Source organism: Cyprinus carpio, chromosome B5 (genome assembly GCF_018340385.1).
Source record: "Cyprinus carpio isolate SPL01 chromosome B5, ASM1834038v1, whole genome shotgun sequence".
In the NCBI taxonomy this organism is placed as follows: Eukaryota; Metazoa; Chordata; class Actinopteri; order Cypriniformes; family Cyprinidae; genus Cyprinus; species Cyprinus carpio.
In genome coordinates this window covers 8,702,270-8,721,345 of record NC_056601.1, presented here as the reverse complement: position 1 = coordinate 8,721,345, position 19,076 = coordinate 8,702,270, and the positions used below count along the sequence as shown (strand labels likewise).

The window sequence follows — 19,076 nt, the reverse complement described above, 5'->3', positions numbered from 1 at the left end:
GTTGTATGGCCATGAATACATTTTTTTTTTTTTAAAGACAAGTTTTCCTGGTGTCCTCCACAGACCTCTTTCATTTTATGCATTCACACAGCACTCTCTCTCTCTCTCCTTCCACCTAATTCTAAGCAACTTAGATACAGATCAGTCATAAAGCAGTCTGTCTTTAACGTTTCATTACAAACTGATGGGTCCCAAGCAGAGGCTTCTTTAAGTCACAGAGTAACCGTGAAATAAGATGGGCAGGCAAATGAGGGAAGAGTGATCGCAAAGACCAAAAATAGTCGAAGAGAAAAAATAAGAAAGTGATGAAGAGCAAAAAGGAGTTCATAAAACAAAATGAGTGGAAAGATGATAATTACTGAAATATTGAAGAAAACCACACAGATGAGTGGCTTACAGTATAGATCACAGAGCTCAGCTAAATCCTGTCAAGTCATGGCTCTGGGAAACTTGTCTGACTGAGGTCTATTCACTCATAAATATCAGTAGACTGTAGATCCTCTCTGCATTCCCTCGAGTTTTTACACTTCAAACAGAATACAAATGGACTGACTAGATCGGTTCCGCTTACAAACAATGGCAAACAAATCGCTATTAGTTTGAACATTTTTCAAAGACTTCAAAGCATCTTCTTTTGTGGGCCACACAAGGAAAGTCAGTCATTTGGGTTCTAAAAGATATGTACGGTAAGTATATGATGAAAAAAATGTCATTTTTGGGTGAACTATCCCTATAAGATACCATGAAATCATTCCCCTACAATTACAAGACAACTGACAACTGTATTTGGATCAATTTGAGCACATCGTGACCAAGATTTGAGGTTTATTTTGAGGTTTTAGAATCTGATGGCCTACACAAACTCCCAACTTCACTTTTTTTTTAAAACTGAAAGTATTGTGAATACTATACCAAAAACATAAATTAAAAGTTTTCACTAGCTAAAGGTTATTCACACAAATAACAAATTTTCACATGTTGAAGTGGTACCTAAATTCATAATTCTCACCCCACCTCTGAATGCATAAAAGCTCCATCAAAACTGCTCCACTGAGAAGCCTCTTGGTGGGCATACTTTTTACCATTTAAATGCAGGAAGTCTATCCATTGTTCAAGTGACCTTTTCTCTGATGACTTGCAGTGCTGTTCTGAAGATTCTCATTTTATATTGAGGTCTAATAGAAAATAGCTAAATGTCATTATACTGATGTACAATCTGCCAGAGATCTTCTGAAGCCGTGACTGATAATGCGGAGAGAGCTGAACACCAGTAATGCATGGACAAGATCTACACAAGACGGATGTTAGAAATAGCTGACCTGAAAAATTTAAGATAACAGAAAAGGAAAGAAAAATTTATCAGGACAGAAGCAATACAGCTAGTTTTCTGAAATTAAATGAAAATGGGCAACCATTTCGGGCGTCTTGGGACCAGCAGTCGCATGGCTGCACATGTAGATCTGTTTGTTTCCATCCAATAGCTCTCATTCCCAGCACATGCTGTTCTAGAATGAGTCAGGCTATCATACCCTCATAACACTTCACAAAATAAAACAAAAAAAACACTACATTTTTTCCTCTGCGGCTCCCCCGTCACTTAGATACCGACGGCTTTGTTCTCATAACATGCAAAAAAAATCAGGAAAGCTGAATGCAAAAGATTTTAATATATTCAAAAATGCACTCAAATGAGCTCCAAGACTGGGCTGATCTCCCCGGAGTATTTCCATAGCACCACAGCATTTGTCCAGCAAACAAACACACACAAGGCTTTCTGGGAGGTCTAATGCAATATTTTTATCAGTTTCAAGTGTTCCACAGGACTCCAGTGGTCGGAAGACTGGTCCTCGCCTCATAGAATTTAACCACGGTTAAGACAATAAAAGTACGGATGAAAGACACAATGATAAATGACATGAGCAGAGCTCCAAATGCTTATGTGCTTGAAGAAGACACTGAACACAGATGTCTGGAAACAAAAAGCATGTACACAAAAAACACAGCAGTGTGTCTGACTGTCCGTTCCACTGTGGGTGAGCAAGAGCGTGTGCGCACTCATGTTATATTACTCTCACAGAACGGCGGGGGGCTGGAGTGGTTAGACCGTGGCCCCTGTTGCTACAAGTCAGACGGAAAGTTCATAAAAAGGTAAATTCATAAAAGCCAAAAAGAAAAACAGACTGTGCTCACCAGTTTAACAAGTCAGAGTTTTAGAAAGTCTGGTGTCCTGCTCAACAGAACCACAGCAACACAATCATGACATGACAGCATAAGGATAGTTTATCTACTACTCAAGTCTAATCTACGCAAATCTGACTTTAGTTTAGAGACAGTAAGAAAAGTCAGAAAGGATGCAATAAATTGATCAAAAGTAACAGATGTGTTTTAAATAAACAGAATTTTAAAATATATTAAAATATGAAACAGTTATTTAAAATTGCAATAAGATTTCACAATACTACACTTTTCACTGTATTTTTGATCAAATTAATGTAGTCTTGATGAGCATTTGAGAGTTTCTTTCAAAAGCATTAAAAAACATTTCTGACCTCAAACTTTTAAAAGGTAGTACATATTATAATTATAGCTATAGCTATGGTTATTCTAAATATTTTTAGCTGTGGTTCTTTAACTGTTATGAATTTACAGATGTAACTTCTCAGAGAAAATTTCAGCCAGCTGAGAGGGTGAGATGGCTGTTAGATTTTCGACACTACAAACTCAAGATGATTTGTGTTTCTAAATTCATCCTATTTTCTTCATCTTGCACCATGATCATTGCATTTTTAGGATGCATTTTTAGAACTTTGAAAAACTAATCATGATTGTTCTGTCCTACTGTATACTCCATATCAAATGTTTGGTAAATCAGACCCTAAATGAGTCATATTGTACAGTGCTTCCTCAATTATGTAGTCGATAATGAAAGTATGTAGTTTTACACTTATCTAATTCAAAGACTTATACCTGACATAGTACCACTGAGATAAACTGCTATACCAATCTTGCAGGCGATAAACGTGTAGCGCTGAAGATGCTTTATTTCCAAGGCCTAGCTGAAAAAATGATGAGTGCACGTCTAGATTCTTTAGAGTTTTCTGACATTGTTTACAGACAAATGAGCTTTGACTTTAAGCCACCTCATTCATTTACCTGTGTTCTCTAGTGAAAGCACAAGACCCAGGTAAATGACCTTAAACCACACAAATGAGTCCTGGCAAGGAATTAACATATATCACTTGACTACAAAGAGAGATTTTAAAAATGAAAAGGGGAGATTAAAAAAATCCCTCTCTCACTTAATCTCTCTTTGGTGCTCTGATTATTGACAATCATTTAGTGACATTTGAGGTTTGGCACGCCAGAATGCAAACTGGATGTGATAGATGGTGACGGCAATTCATTCTGTCTTGTTTTTTAGCATTACCTCACCAACTGCATGAACTATAACTGCTATAAAACTTGTGGTGGGGTCTGGCTGTCATACTACTTATTGTGCTGGGAATAAAATACAATTTCTGAATCACATTTAAACCAGAAAGAAAGTCACTTACGAAAGACACGCAGGCTGCCAGCAGCAGAATCCTCACCAGGAGGTCCTCAAACTGCTCCACCACCAACTCCCACAGTGATTTACCTGTGAGGGAGACAAATATGAGAATGACAAACAGACCGATAGACAGACCAAAATGTTTCTGCATGTGTGCATAATCTTAAAGTAAAGTTTACCTCTCTCTAGTAAAACTGAATGACTGAGCCCGTGCTAACGGTGCAACCCATAAAGAGAGAGCAATAACAACATGATGGAAAGATCAATATTTACCTTCTTCGGCTGGGAGCTCTGTCAGTCAAAACACGGCAAGGCAATCCGTTGTGGAATGAGAGGCAGGGTACGAGGGAGAGCGAGAGAAAGAGGGGACAAAACAGAGGGTATTCTGTTAGAAAGACCATACCGTAAAAACGTTGTTTAAAAAGTTTCTTTTACAACACACTGCATTGCCTGTGATAGTGCCAGTTGGCTTAATTTTTTGCCTAAATGTTAAATACACAGAGACATGCTGCGCAATACTAAACCAGAAGATTACAGATTAGCGTAGACAATTATTGATTTAGGATTAATGGACTACTTCTCTCTGCAGAATAGATATGAGATTTTTGCAGTGTCTTAGCCATTCCCTGCAAAGATTCCTACTTTGCAAAACAAGCTGCAATGCCTTTGGAGCATCTAACACTCACTTAAAGTTAATCTTTAAAAACACAAAAAGGTTAATTGTAGAAAAAAATTATATAATTTTTCAATAGTGTATAAGTTTTAATGTTGTGATGCCTAAATAAATACACTGTCATAAATAAACTTTTATGTCAAACTATTCTGTCTTTTATGTGACAAAATACTATTTTAATATCAGATATTTATCATTTATTGGCCAATACAATTATCAGCTTATAGGTATGGGCCAGAATTATAATATCAGTGCATCCTCACTTATCACAAAAAAAAAAAAAAAAAAAAAAACAAAAAAAAAAAAAACACTTCTACAGGGATGTTCTAAAATCCATAACAGGTACATTCACAAATAGCTCAATAAATGTAAACCACAACCTTTCCACACAAAGAATATCATCTGGGGTGGAAAATGTACAGATGGACCACCAACTGTGACGGCGTTTGCTTAGTGAATGTGCTTCTTTTCTCAAAGAAGGAGAATTTCATAATAAAAACAAACATTTCTGCTATTGTACAAGAGTCATACAACATAGATGTGCTCTGTGGCCTACACACTGCTGTTTAGTCAGTTCTAGAAGGTTCTCGAGTCAGAGCGTGTGGGAGCCGAAGAGCATGTGGAGAGTGGGAGGGGGCGGAGCTTCACGGACCTCTCTCTTTCACACACATGCATCATAATAACAACACAGATGCCCTCTTTGTTGAGGCTCTACTCTGAAATCTTGAGGATTCGCAGCAGTTTAGCATGCATGTCCGTCTGCGTGGGGAAAGACTGGCCTCATTAATAATCAGTTCAGACTGATTGCTGCTATACAGTAGGTGCAATTACAACACTATATTAGAGCATCTGACTATTAAGTGCTTTCACTTACTAATCACAACTGACAAAATGTATGCAGAGGTGGACAAGAACAGTTTGTTTCTGGGAGAATCTTCACGAATGGACCTAGAGAAAGCACAATGGAAAATCCTTGGAACCGACCCAAAAGATAGCGAGAGAAAATACAGGGTGTTCCTGAATTCCAACAAGCATGTGTTTGTTTGTACATGGGTCAAGTTTAGCCTTGCGTTGTGCGGATACTATCTGAAGTTTCTCTGCCATTCTGCTCAGAGTGAAAGCCTGCATCCACATCAGTTCTGATAACCAAAAACAACTTGATTGCACTTGCCTTTGTCTCTGACTTATGGAAAGGGGGCTTCCCTGCCTTACTGAGACAAATATCTGATTCCTTTGATTTCTCATTCTTGATTAACACAATTTTTGTCTCACAATCATACATTCAGGGAAAGGCTGGGAACAGGTCATGCAAGTCATGACGTCTTCACTGTTCTAAACAAAGAGGGCATCTGTGTTGTTATTATGATCATGTGTGTGAAAGAGAGAGGTCCGTGAAGGTGGTGGGAAGTCGTGGCCTAATTGGTTAGAGAGTCGGACTCCCAATCGAAGGGTTGTGAGTTTGAGTCTCGGGCCGGCAGGAATTGTGGGTGGGGGGAGTGCATGTACAGTTCTCTCTCCACCTTCAATACCATGACTTAGGTGCCCTTGAGCAAGGCATCGAACCCCCAACTGCTCCCCGGGCGCTGCAGCATAAAATGGCTGCCCACTGCTCCGGGTGTGTGTTCACAGTGTGTGTGTGTGTGTTCACTGCTCTGTGTGTGTGCACTTCGGATGGGTTAAATGCAGAGCACAAATTCTGAGTATGGGTCACCATACTTGGCTGAATGTCACGTCACTTAAAGTTGGGAACAGGCTCGATGCACGTGCAGTGGAAACCAAGATGAAATTCACTAATGGCAGAAGACCTGCAGCAGTGAAATTACACAGCGGTAAAGCATCAACATTCCCATTTCCCTTTCAAAAAAGGCGGCACACATCCAAACAGTCTTAACGCACACATTTGGCCCATCAATGACTGAATTTCCAGCAACACTTGGAAAAAAATTGAACAGGGGAAAAATACAAGAAATTGTGACCGCATGTTTACTTAATAATGTTCAGACTTATTCAGTTTTTTAACGGTTTTTCATAATTAAACAAGACGAATGAGACTCATTCAGATGTAAAAGTGAATGAGAGGAAGGGAGAAAGGCATGAAAGACTATGTTCTTAGCAGATTCTTCTCTTCATCTTTCCTCAGGCTATGAGATCTGTCTGCACTAGAGAGTCAGAGAATCTGCAGTCGAGAGCTCTGTCTATGTGATATAAGTGCAGTGATGTACTTCAAATGCTCCGATAACTGAGAGTAATTTTTTTCTCTTTAGGGGCCCTGTGCATACATTACAGGAAGCAAGACTACCCCATACAGTTTTTTCTTGCTCCTCTGAATTCCCAGCTACAGAAGCACTAGCTGACCATATCAAATCTGTTCAATATTTTGAATTATAGAAAAAAAAAAAAATCAGAATTTTGTAGTTTAGAATTACTTATTAATTTTTTTATTCTATTTAGAATTTTGAATTGCAGCTCTGAAATATCTATTTAAGAATTTTGAGCTGTAAAATTTCGTATTTCATATTCCCCCCTCCCCCGGATTTCATTTTAGAATTGTAGTTCAAAATTAGTTAGTATGGGGTTAGTATGATTTTTTGTTCTTTTTGAAAGATACAGTAAGAACTGTAATATTGTGAAATTTTATTACTGTTTTGTATTTTAATAAACTTTAAAATGTAATTTACTCCTGTGAATGTTCAGAAGCCATTACTCCAGTCTTCAGTGTCACATTCCTTCCGAAATCATTCCCACTGCTGATTTTGTGATTGTTTGATTTAAAAAAAAAAACAGAATTTATCTGAAAAAGAAATTTTCTGCAACATAAATGTTTTTATTGATTCTGTTTAATGCATCCTTGCTGAATTAAAGTATTAATTTCAGAGTTGTATATTTCTGAGAATGAAAGTAGAATGTTCTAGTTCATTCAGAGCATTAACAAACTAAATAAACAGCAACCTCCTAAAAATTAGGTTTGGGAGATAAATCGATTCACCTAACTATCTCGATTCTTTCTAAAACGATTTAAAAAACAATTGGTTTATCTCAGAATCGATTTATATTTAATTATTTTACTTTTCCTAAGAGGTGGACTGGAGAAGTTAGCGCTTTTATTCCAACAGAGGGCAAAATGTATTGGATGTGTTCGACTTGATGCAGCAGCGTGCAGACTGATCGGCATATGACATCAAAGCACCGCAAGAGTGATTCGAAGGCATGTAGAGCTCTGTAGCTCTCACGGTGCTTTTTCATAAAACGAGCGGTCTGCATGCGCAGTGCCACTGAATTAGATGACGTCATATACGTTTCAAGTCAGCGCGAGAAAGCAAAACCATGACAGAGGCAGAGGATCAAACCTCTTCCAGAATTCTTTCTGCACATTCACGTTTTGAATCCCAAGTGTGGAAACACTTTGGATTTTACACACTGCCAGGAAAACATGACTAAAACCGTATGCAAAGTAACATAGAACTTATTTTTTTCTACTCATTTTGTTGAAATTTTGACTATTATATTCATGTGCAAGTTCAGGGTTTTGGTACCAGTTTCATGGTTCCAGGTATTTTAAAATATGCACTGTGTACTGTATGTGTATGCTCCTGAAATAAAAGTTCAGAAAGATGTGATACATTGTTTTTGTTAATATGACTCTTTAAGGGTGTGATCAAGTATTTTCAATTGTCTAATCCTTAATAAGCAAACAAAATCACAATAAATTGTAATATCGAATCACAATAGTTATATTATTGCTTTTATTAATACTCAATTATCACAATATATACTGAATCTCCACACAAGTAATGGGGTAATATTGAATTGGCAGATTAGCGTATCGTCCCAGCCCTACTAAAAATATAATCAAACTATCTTATAGTATATCTGCAGTGTATTCAACACTACACTGACCTCAATAAGATGTCAGTGACCATTTAATGAGCCAATGTCACCTGGTCAGCTTACAACCGTGCTAGCATTTCTCTGATTCAGCTTGAGGCACCATTCTCTTCACAGCATCAAAAGACTGCAGGTCTCTTTTTTGAATCCTGAATCCTAAACCAAATGGCACAGTCTGCAGCTCATGATAACTGTAGCGGCTTCAGCTCTAATTCAACATGATATTATGTAATAGGAATATGAACTCATCTGAAGTCTGTTGTGGAAAGTAATCACCTCGCAGAGCAGCAGCATGTTCCTCCAGTAGTGTGGAAAAAGTGGGTGGCAGGACGAGGAGTAATGGCCCTGAGTTTCCCTCTCTTTCCAGCTGTGTGTATGTGTGTGTGTGTGTGTGTGCGTTTATCATGCTGTCCTCCTGTCGCTTTACCTCGCTAGTTCTAGGTGCAGGTTTCTGCTGATCTACGTGCATTTTGCCTCGGTATACGTATTGAGGAAATTACTAAACTGACCTTAAACCAGAGATCAAAAGTGAATCTGAATTCTCAGAGAGAAACTAACACGCTGTAGGCATTTCTGGGCCCGACCGTTGGCCTGAAAACAAATACAATCTTTGTGGGATGAAGGAGTGTGGGAAAGACAGAGAAAGAGAGGAGGAATGGAAGGGGTTCCCTGTTAGGGTGTGCCAAGGATTCCCTCAGAGTCATCTGGGCTGTGTCTGCTTGTCTGGCCCAGGCACATTCCTACATCATGACTTCACTCTGCCCTCATGCATAACAAACACACACACACACAAGCTCGCTTTTGTTGTCCCCCTTTATATTCATCTTGCTCTACTTTTCCACCCCCTTTTTTCAACTATCTTTCTTTCCCTCTCTTTCCCTCTACAACCACACAGTAAGTGAAAACAAGTGGCAGTCTGTTTACACACCAGTCAGTGGGAGAGGGGAAACACTTCCTGGAAACAGTTGCCAACAACACACAGAGCCTGTAACGTCTGTACCCTGGGAAGTAGGAGGACAAGCAAGAGCATGGCAGCACACGGTAGAATGCAGTGAAAGTGTGACCCAGCTGAGCTCACAGCTTACCTGAACTTGTTTACTTCCTAAATTAAATGAGCCCAGTCTTACTACTGCATATGATTCCACAGGGCCAAAAGATCCTGTTCAAAAAAATCTTTTAGCAAAGGCTTTTTCGACCTATAAAACAACAATGGGCCAGGGAAAGTAATAATAACTGTTAATATCACAACCTAGTATGTTTCAATTCCACTGATTATAAACACATTGAAACGAAAGAAGCAACATATCCTTTCTTCCTTATTGTAAGAGCTTATCAAGACAGAAAAAATGTAGGGCAGAGACTTTGAGCTCTGCACTCAAAAACAGAGGCAAAAGAAAGAATCGAATCGATGATACTTTAAACATTACAAGGTCAAAATTAAATAAATAAACAAACAAACATAAGCATGGATGAATTTGTTCACAATATATTGAGTCAAATATATTAAAGTGAAATGTAATGATGCACCTATTTTACAATTATGCCTGATAATGATACCATTGGTTATTTTTATGTTATGGACAATTTTTTTTTATTCTATACTATGTAAAGCTAAAGAAAAGCAAAATAAAAATCTAATAGATTAATGCCACAAGTGAATGTAGGCATCACAATGCAGTATTAAAAATGTATATAGCCTATTTTAAGACTTTTTAGTGCCTTTGAAGATTACCTATAATCTGCATTAGATGACAGCAAGAGTCATAATAGTGTAAAATTAGAAGAAAATGAGCATGCACAATTATGTATCCGATACTAACCATACTGGTTATAAAAAAAAAATCCACCACCTATGAAAATCTCACTCCTATTCACCTAAATAGACTGTATTCTGGTCTCTAGATCCGAGTCAAGTCCATCCTTTTAATGTGAGCCTATTTTTTGCCTTATTTATCATCCACCAGACAAAGATCAGATTGCTCAGAAAAGCACACAACGCTTCATCATGGCGAATGAATTAAAGTGCAAGTCCATAGCTCAAACACTGCAATACCAGCCAATATTTAATATTCGAGGTTAGGGATTTGTTACATTCATTCAAATATGTATATAAACATTATGGGATGCAAAAGTTGTTGGATGTTTCAGATCTGCTTTTTCTGTTTCTGTCAGTTTCTGTCTCTTTCAACCATAAAAACATGAAGTTTTAAGAGTAGTTGCCATGACCACCTGGCTCGTGGACATGGCTGGAACAGCATCTCTCTGTCAACGTTCACCCAAAATAAATGTTACACAACATAAATCCTACTCTTGATTTATACACACTTCAATTAACACAACAACACTCTACTACTATAAATCAGAAGTGACTCTCAATACATAAAGGCGCTGTTTGAACTCATGCGAACAAGTCTTATGATCAATGTACTGTGCGTTGAAGGCAGAAAATAATTCCTTGCTTTAAGTGCCATTTACAAAGCAGGCATTAAAACAGAAGTTCCAAGCCTCCTTTAGCTTCTCAGAATAACTTGGAAGGAATTCTAATGCAGTCGTGCTGGAGTTATTGATTACTGCTAAAGATAGTCATGATGGAAACTACTATGAAAAGACACTATAAAGTCAATGAAAGTGTAGCCTAAGTGTTGATTATTGTGAATAAATCACTGATAATCCACTCATATGTGATTTGTACGACTGCAGGACAATGTGTACAAACAGTAAACATTTCTAAACACTGGAGGATTAAACATGCTAATTATTAAGCTTAACTTCAAATTGAGGGCCAAAACGCCCAGAAAACCTTTGCGTAAAGAGGCGTTCACACATACAGTGATTAAGGAGGTTGCCAGGTCTCTGTTGGGTTTCTTGTGAGCTCCAGTATCTGTACCACCACTGGAAGTGGCTACTCATTTGCATGAAGTTGAACTCTGCTCAACTTGCATCACCAAAGGTTGCTTTTACTCACACTGCCAGACAGACAAAGCCAACTCTCTTTGTCACTGTATGTATGGACGCCCCTATGAGTCGACATCATTAGCATAGTAAGCATCCTAGTAACACTGATGCACAATCCTTGGTACTTTATGAGGTTGAGATGCAGAGTATCAAGTTAATGGAAAATAAATTATGAATGATGAATATAGGGATATAACTATTTTTTGCATAACAAAAAAGAGAGAGAAATAAAGAGGGATACACTGCTCACAAGAAATGGTCATATTATAAGGCCAATTTGCAAATTTTCCTTCATTTCATGAGAAGATCATTAATCTCCGGAATAAGACATAAGCAAAAGGTTTCTGTTTACAGTTCATATTGAGTTTAATAGTACTCTTACTTTAAACTGATGTTATTAAATATACCTCAAAATCATTCAAGCACACCTGGAGTACATGCATAACTTTTTTCACACTCACTAATTTTACATTTCATATTTAAATTTAACTGCCTACTTCACGGCCAGCTCAAAGCATTGTTATTGGCTGTCTGAGTTGTTACGTAACGATACAATTTCTCTCAGAAGGGGAAGCTATGGTCTCACACAAAGTTTCCACTGACACTGTACAGCAACCCTACATGCATCACTCACAGTGATCCTCAGTTTTAACAGAACAACATTCACATCTGCAACACGCATACACACATAACATAAATCATTTCTCACTCATAGAAATGTTTTTCGGATGTTTCCATTTAAAACACAGCATAGTTACCAGCAACAGTTACCGGTGAGAAAATGATGACAGAATTTTCATTTTTGGCTAAACTATCTCTTTAAGAAAGCAAGAGTTTGTAGCAAGAGTTAAAGTCTTGAACGGTGATGGATATTTCCTGGGTTTCCATTGAAGGGTTACCTGTCCTACAGATCTGGGAAAACACGAAAGCTGAAAAAACAGAATCATGTCCACAAAAACACATGCACTTACACTCATTCATAAACAGCAGACAGACAAACAGGAACACACAGCATTTTCTCTTGCAGTGCATGCAACCTAGCTACTTATCAGCATAGCATGAAAGAAAAGAGAAATTTTTACGACTAATAAAAACACTACACTCATACAGGCTGAGTCAAATGAGCGGTTTGCCACAAGGATGTGATGCTGTGAGCAGAAGTGGGAGGTGAGAATGAGAGCTGAGTGACAAGATAGAAGCAGATCACAAACACACAGACACGCACACACAAGATGTGCTAATGATAACGCTCCAGCCTCAGTTTACTTCCTTTTCTCAAACTAGCAAGAAAATGTTTTAAAATAAAACCAATAGCTTTAAGCTATTGACTCTAACATACTAACATATTCTGCATTGTGATGATTCTAAAACAGAATTGATGTGGTCACATTTGAACTTGAAACATTAAAGATTGCATTAGATGTAATGTAAAGAGAAGTACTGGAAAATGCACCACTTGCAGAGCTGGCAAAGGACGTTTTTGTGGTTTGCACTAGCTGATGATATTTTCTTGTGGTTATGCTAATATATTTGGCCTATAGAAAATGCTTAAGTCTGCTTAGGTTTGTTGAAACAGTTCATTATGAAATTTAATGTAGTGGTCAACGTATGAGGCCTTTCTTGATATGACAGGATGACTTTGTCAAACATTTAAAATGTTTTGGATCAGTATGATTTTTTTTAAAGAAATTAATACTTTTATCCAACAAGGATGCATGATTAAAGGGCTACTCCACCCCAAAATGAAGATTTTGTCATTAATCACTTACCCCCATGTCGTTCCAAACCGGTAAAAAAGCTTTGTTCGTCTTCGGAGCACAATTTAAGATATTTTGGATGAAAACTGGGAGGCTTGTGACTGTCCCATTAACTGCCAAGTAAATTACACTGTCAAGGTCCAGAAAAGTATGAAAGACATCATCAGAAAAGTCCATCTGCCATCAGTGGTTCAACTGTAAAATTATGAAGCGACGAGAATACTTTTTGTACGTTAAAAAAACAAAAATAATGACTTTATTCAACTATTCGTCTCCTCTGTGTCTCTCCGCATCACCGTAGCGCCATTTTGGATAACATCCCTTGAACGCAAACAGAATGACATGGGGGTAAGTGATCAATGACAAAATTTTCATTTTGGGATGGAGTATCCCTTTAAACTGATCAAAAGTAAAAGTAAACACTTTTACTTTGTTACAAAATAATGATTTCAAATAAATGCTGTTCTTGAACACAGTTATTTTAAATTACAAAAATATTTCACAATATTACCATTATAACTATTTTTGATTACATTAATGCAGCCTTCAAGACAAAAACAATAATAAATGAAAATCCAAGCCTAAGCTTCACACAGATGATATGCCATACCAAACAAATGCAACTATTTGAAAGCATATTGAATTACAAGGCATTTTGAGAGAGAGGGAGAAAAGAGAGCAGTAAAATGAACAGGGCCCTTCTGGTGATTACATGCCAGCCAGTTGTGTTTGTGTGTGTATGTACAGCAGCAGTCATCTACCCATGCCAACTGCCTGAATGACATACAAAAACACATGCATGTGCACAATCGCACGCAAAAAGCTCTTGAGCAAGGCGCGCAAAACTCTGCACCACAAAGAACAAAACACCAAACATCCTCTTATAGAGAGTCCTTATATCGCAGCTGTAAGTGAGAGAGCTGCATCTTCCACACACACACACACACACACACGCATACATACACACACAAAATATCTGTTTTAGCAGTGTTGGACATTACACTGTTTGGTATCTACTATGACTTTTAAAGATAAACAAAATGGAAGAAAAAAAACTGGACAGTCATCAAAGGCAAATCATAAAGACATGTCATTTCAAACACAGTATGACCACTAATTTTAACTAAAGCAAATCTGGACCTCTCCACTCCCTACCACAATAACTCTGTGGGAAGCACATACCTAGCCAGCAGAAATTGAATTTAACCCCAGAGGGTTCAGTCCACCACATTTACAACAGTATCTAACCATTGGCCTCCTTTTGCACACAGGTGAAATACATGCTAGAGATGACCTCAATTCAGCACAACCCAAAACCGAGCAGTATAGTATCTTCTGTACTGATTGTTCGCCCCACTTAGTGTTAAACAGAGCATTTATGATGGTTAATGAAGATGTGTTCCCTCATTTTGAGACTCTAGCCACGGAAGTGTTCATAAAGTCACAAAAAATACTGAATGAAGAGAGAGTTCCTTGACCTACAGTACAGATCAGGATAATGTCTAAACATCTCCTATTTGGGTCACAGGTTCTGTCATTATTCACTTATTATTTTCTTTCTTTGTTTGTGAAAAACAAAAGGAGATATTCAGATGCCCCTTTTCCATACAATGAAAGTAAAAGGTGACAAGTAAAAGTAGTCCAGGTTGCTTGTAAGTCATTGACAACTGTTTGTCTCCATTTGTTACATAAGCTGATGCAATATCTTAAAGGGGTCATTGGATGCCCATTTTCCACAAGTTGATATGATTCTTTAGGGTCTTAATGAAAAGTCAATAAACATACTTTGGGTAAAATTTCTCAATGGTATGTCTTTTACATGTCTTTAGTACATGTCTCTTTAAATGCTAATGAGCTCAACTCACCCTGCCCCTCTCTTCTGTGGGGTGACAAGCCATTCTCATGAGACTGTTTACGTTAACCGCATTTAGCCATGGAACTTGCTAACTAGCACATTATTAGGAAAGGCGATTTGCTAAGATTCATAAAAGAACCTTATACTCACTTCTTCTGAAGGTGAAGCTGGATTACAAATGATTTGTGTGAACATACTGTAGACACATTTAGGTTGATCTGTACTGGGGCGCATTCCCTTCAAAAAACAAAAGAAATCCTCTGCGTCTTCAGTGGATCAGATGTCGGGAGTAAATGACAACTAGGGCTGAGCGATATATCGTTATCGTATCTATATCTAGATATGAACTTTCAAGATATTACTATCGAAAAAAGCAACGATATAGACGATATAGATTTCCCCTCTCCGCGCTCGCCCTGCATACAACTCTGGCAGTCACAACAAACATCAGTTTTACGAGTGCCCTTGAATGCACCGCTAAAGCCAGCGCGCGCACACTACCAAGGACGTGGGAACTTTATTGTGAGAGGGGGGGCGGCGTTTCCATGGTGACGCGTCATTGCTTGTCACGTGACACACCGCAGCAGCAACAGCGCTGAATGAATGATGATCTGCTTTTATGTCATTTTCCTTTTTGATTCAGAATATTCACAAATGTGTTAGCTATGGCATGAAATATCTGATATTCCGATTGTCAAATACATGCAAGTGGAAGTATATTGTTGTTTAAACACCTTTATAACGATCGCGTTAGTTGAGCTGTATGCGCGATGGGCGCCGCCGTGTTAGTTTGTGCCGCAGACGCAGTTCAGAGATTCGGATCTGTTGGATTTACAACCTCTATGTTTACAACACGTGAATTCATCCTCTTCTCCCGAAATACTTAAAAGTAAGTGGCTGGTGAACTGGGAATAGAATAGAGTAAACACTGAAGTTACTTACACAATGTGTATCTGATATGAATAAAAAGTGTTGAATTATAATGGAAAGGATTATTATTACCAGACATGGTTAACAAGCTAGTGTTCCTGGCAAAGAATCTGTAGAAGTTGTGCTGCCTGTAACTACCTCTGTTCTGTTAGTAGCAAATGCATTTTCTGCATACAGTTATGTGATCTTTTGAAGAATATAAATGTTGTTGCACTTCAATGCACTTTCAATGTTCCACCAGCTGCTGCATTTGTTATTTATTGTTAAAGCAGAGCTGCAGTAAAAGCTTTGATTTGTAATTTATTTTTTGGTAATTTATGTTAATGTTGATGACTTGTTCTTAAAAATAAAACTATACTTTCCACATTTTTTTGTATTATGATCTTTTTATTTTTCTGAGAAATGCTTGGTTTTCACTGAACACGTAGTCATATCGTATTGTATCGATATCGAGATATCCGGCATGAAAATCGAGATATGCAATTTTGTCCATATCGTTCAGCCCTAATGACAACTGCTATGTTCATTATTACATCCAACAACAAAACACGTCAATCGCTTAAGAGACATTCTACTGACATGTCTACTCCAGCATCGAAACAATGACGGACTGTTCACAGCTCACTCAGGGCGGGTCTGTGCTAAAATGCCAGAGGGGCCTGGGTCTGTGTGATGTCACACAGCCAAGAAGCTGAGAATGGCGTGATTTGAGAAAGGGGATTTTATTTATAGTGATAAAAAAAAAAAAAAAACACAGGGTGTTAAAAAACACATTTTTAGCATTATAGGGTGGATGTGTACTAACACTGCCAACACACATTTATGTTCAAACAACATGTAAAAGTGAATTTTGCATCCGATAACCCCTTTAAATAATAATGTTTTAAATCAATTAAGACAACTAAATACTTTTTGAGAACTGCTTACTCTCACATAAAAAAAACTGACTAATATTTATATGTTCTGAATTTGGCATGAAATGAAAATTTAACCTATCTATTTTGTAAATAAATGTTATACTGTAGATTAGAAAGATTAGGTCTAGGTTTAATTTTTTTTTACATTTTAAAAACGTTTACAATCTACTTCTGTTTAACTGCAACCTGAATTCTATTCAGATATTTACTTCCAACACTGTGGCACTTGTATGATCTGCTACAGTACACCATACACAAACAATATAGCTAGCTCCAAATTTGTTATATATCATCACATCGTAACAGCTCTATGTTACATAATAGCAAGACTTTCTGTAAACCTGATTTGAAATTTGTATATTGTAAAAAGCATTACACACATTTGAATTAACCTGGAATTTTACTAAAATTTTAGCCTGTTCCTCACACAAAGCTATTTAAGCTAAAAAGTAATTAAATGATTTTCATGGGTCGAGAGAAGGGATGACCTGCAAGACCATGGTGGAGGATATGCTACTAAACAGATCCGGAGCTCATTGACAAATATCTTATATCGTAAGATGCGCTCCCTTTAGTGTGTGTGATTGCAAAATCGAAAGTGAAAGCTGAATAGCGCAAGCACGCATTCAGAAGAGATTGAAATACTCCCCATTGATAGCAGCTCCCTGATACGCAAAAATTATATGCAATATAAGAATGTTTGCAGGAGTGGTAGGGACTGGACAAACCTTGCAGGAGCGTAACACACACGTTGTCACTGTTTAGGTTCAGAGGTAAGAAGACTGCTATATAGCGGTCGGGATATAAACTCAAAACGAAACAACTGCCATGAATCTTGTATACATTTTTTTTTTAAATATCGATATTGCGTTTTTGAGAATCGATACAGTATCGGCAAACAAAATATTGTGATACTCATGTGTATCAATATTTTCTTACACCCTTAATATTAGGGGTAGGGCTGTTACGATTATAAAATTTGGCTGACGATTAATTGTCGATAAATAGTCACGGTTATTGCGATTGTCTGTTTTGGGGCTTTGGCAATTATGCCGATTATCATGATTAAATGTCTGTTTTTTATGGCTTTCATTATATAATTGTGATTAATTTAATGGTATGGTTCAGTAAATAATTATGATGTTATCTTTTAAACTTTTTTGAGTTATTATTTTGCAGTGTAAGATTACATAGAGTAATTTCTAAGAATCGGCCAATACCGAATTGGGCTTTTATGGAGGAACGAAAATGCAGCGCTGGAAAGGAGGGGGGGGGACAGAGGGGGGAGAACACAGGGTTTCCCACACATTGATTTATTTGTGGCGGGCCGCCACAATATCAAAACTGACTGCCACAAATAGATTTTCCAAAAGGCTTTGACTTTATTGAATAAACATGAGCACTGCACGATTCAAAATCAAAAAACGATGTGGGTGTTTTTATATCACTGTATTTCAGAAGGAAACCGACAGTATTTAGAAAATTTTCGATTTCATTTTGCATGTAATGCTTGATTAGGCAGTGTTTGTGAGCTCAGCGCTACTTTACAGCCGTGACCAGAGAATCCTGTATCTCTCCTGCTCTTAAAGCGCCTCCTGCTGGCAGAAAATTAATTTGCATAAATATGTATATATGGGGGTGGGGGAGTGTTGCCACAAATAGAGTGTAAGGCTGTGGGAAACACTGCAGAATATATATATACATAATCAGCTACTAACTTAACTACTTTCATTGAAGGGAAAAGCAGTGCTCGCTCTCTCCCTGAGATCTCATTTTGTGTTTCATTGAAGAAAGAAGTTTTTTTTGTTATGCTGGTTGAAAGTCTCTAAACATCCTGATAGCAATCGCTAAGTTAAGTTGTCTAAATGTATTATTATATGTATTTATATCATCTGTGGATGACATAGGACCATAAAATGTTCATCCAATCATATCCCTCGGTCTGAGGGATACTATAGGCTGTCCTACCTGACTGTCAACATATGTATTTGCATACCTCTGCACACCCTGTTTGCGTAGACAATGATATGTCATCAGTGCATTCCATTCTGCTATTACAGACCAAACGAGAATGGAAGGCCACATTATTGCAATGTTATGCATTTTCTTCCGTTATTGTCTAGACTAACCAGTGAATGAGACCTGAGGTAATCTGACACCATTGCATACAACCCTCCACCAACACCATTACTCATTGAGTTGCTGGTTAACCTCTGGTCTGCCTGTGTATGTTCATGTGTTTTCGAGGAGGCGTGGCTTTGGAGAGTGATTTGCAGGAAGGGTGGGATCTTATGCTTTCAAATCTATCTTGCTATTGTTAACTTCTTTGAAATTGATTAATTTTCCTTTCCTGTAGGGCTGTGCAAATAATTGAATTTGATTTTCATGCGCATCTCGTCAGTAAGGCCGGTTCTGTGATTAGAAGTAAATCTCCAGCATGTGCTTTCAGATGAAGCAACATTTAATACACAGAGCCATAGTTCACTGACAAGCTACGCAATAACGCATTCATAATCGCAGGCGATTAATTTTTCAAAATATTTTGGTCGGCAAT

At 37.7% G+C, this 19,076-nt stretch overlaps 1 protein-coding gene across 1 annotated transcript in view; it reads right to left on the bottom strand.

Moving 5' to 3' along the window:
- The window catches only part of atp2a3 (ATPase sarcoplasmic/endoplasmic reticulum Ca2+ transporting 3), a 58,237-nt gene that overhangs the window by 34,981 nt on the left and 4,180 nt on the right, over positions 1-19,076 (bottom strand). The window contains exons 2-3 of the mRNA XM_042724113.1: positions 3,824-3,841; positions 3,555-3,637 (exon numbers count right to left, since the gene is read on the bottom strand). Coding sequence (XP_042580047.1) covers positions 3,555-3,637; positions 3,824-3,841 — 101 coding nt within the window. The remainder of the gene's footprint in view (positions 1-3,554; positions 3,638-3,823; positions 3,842-19,076) is intronic.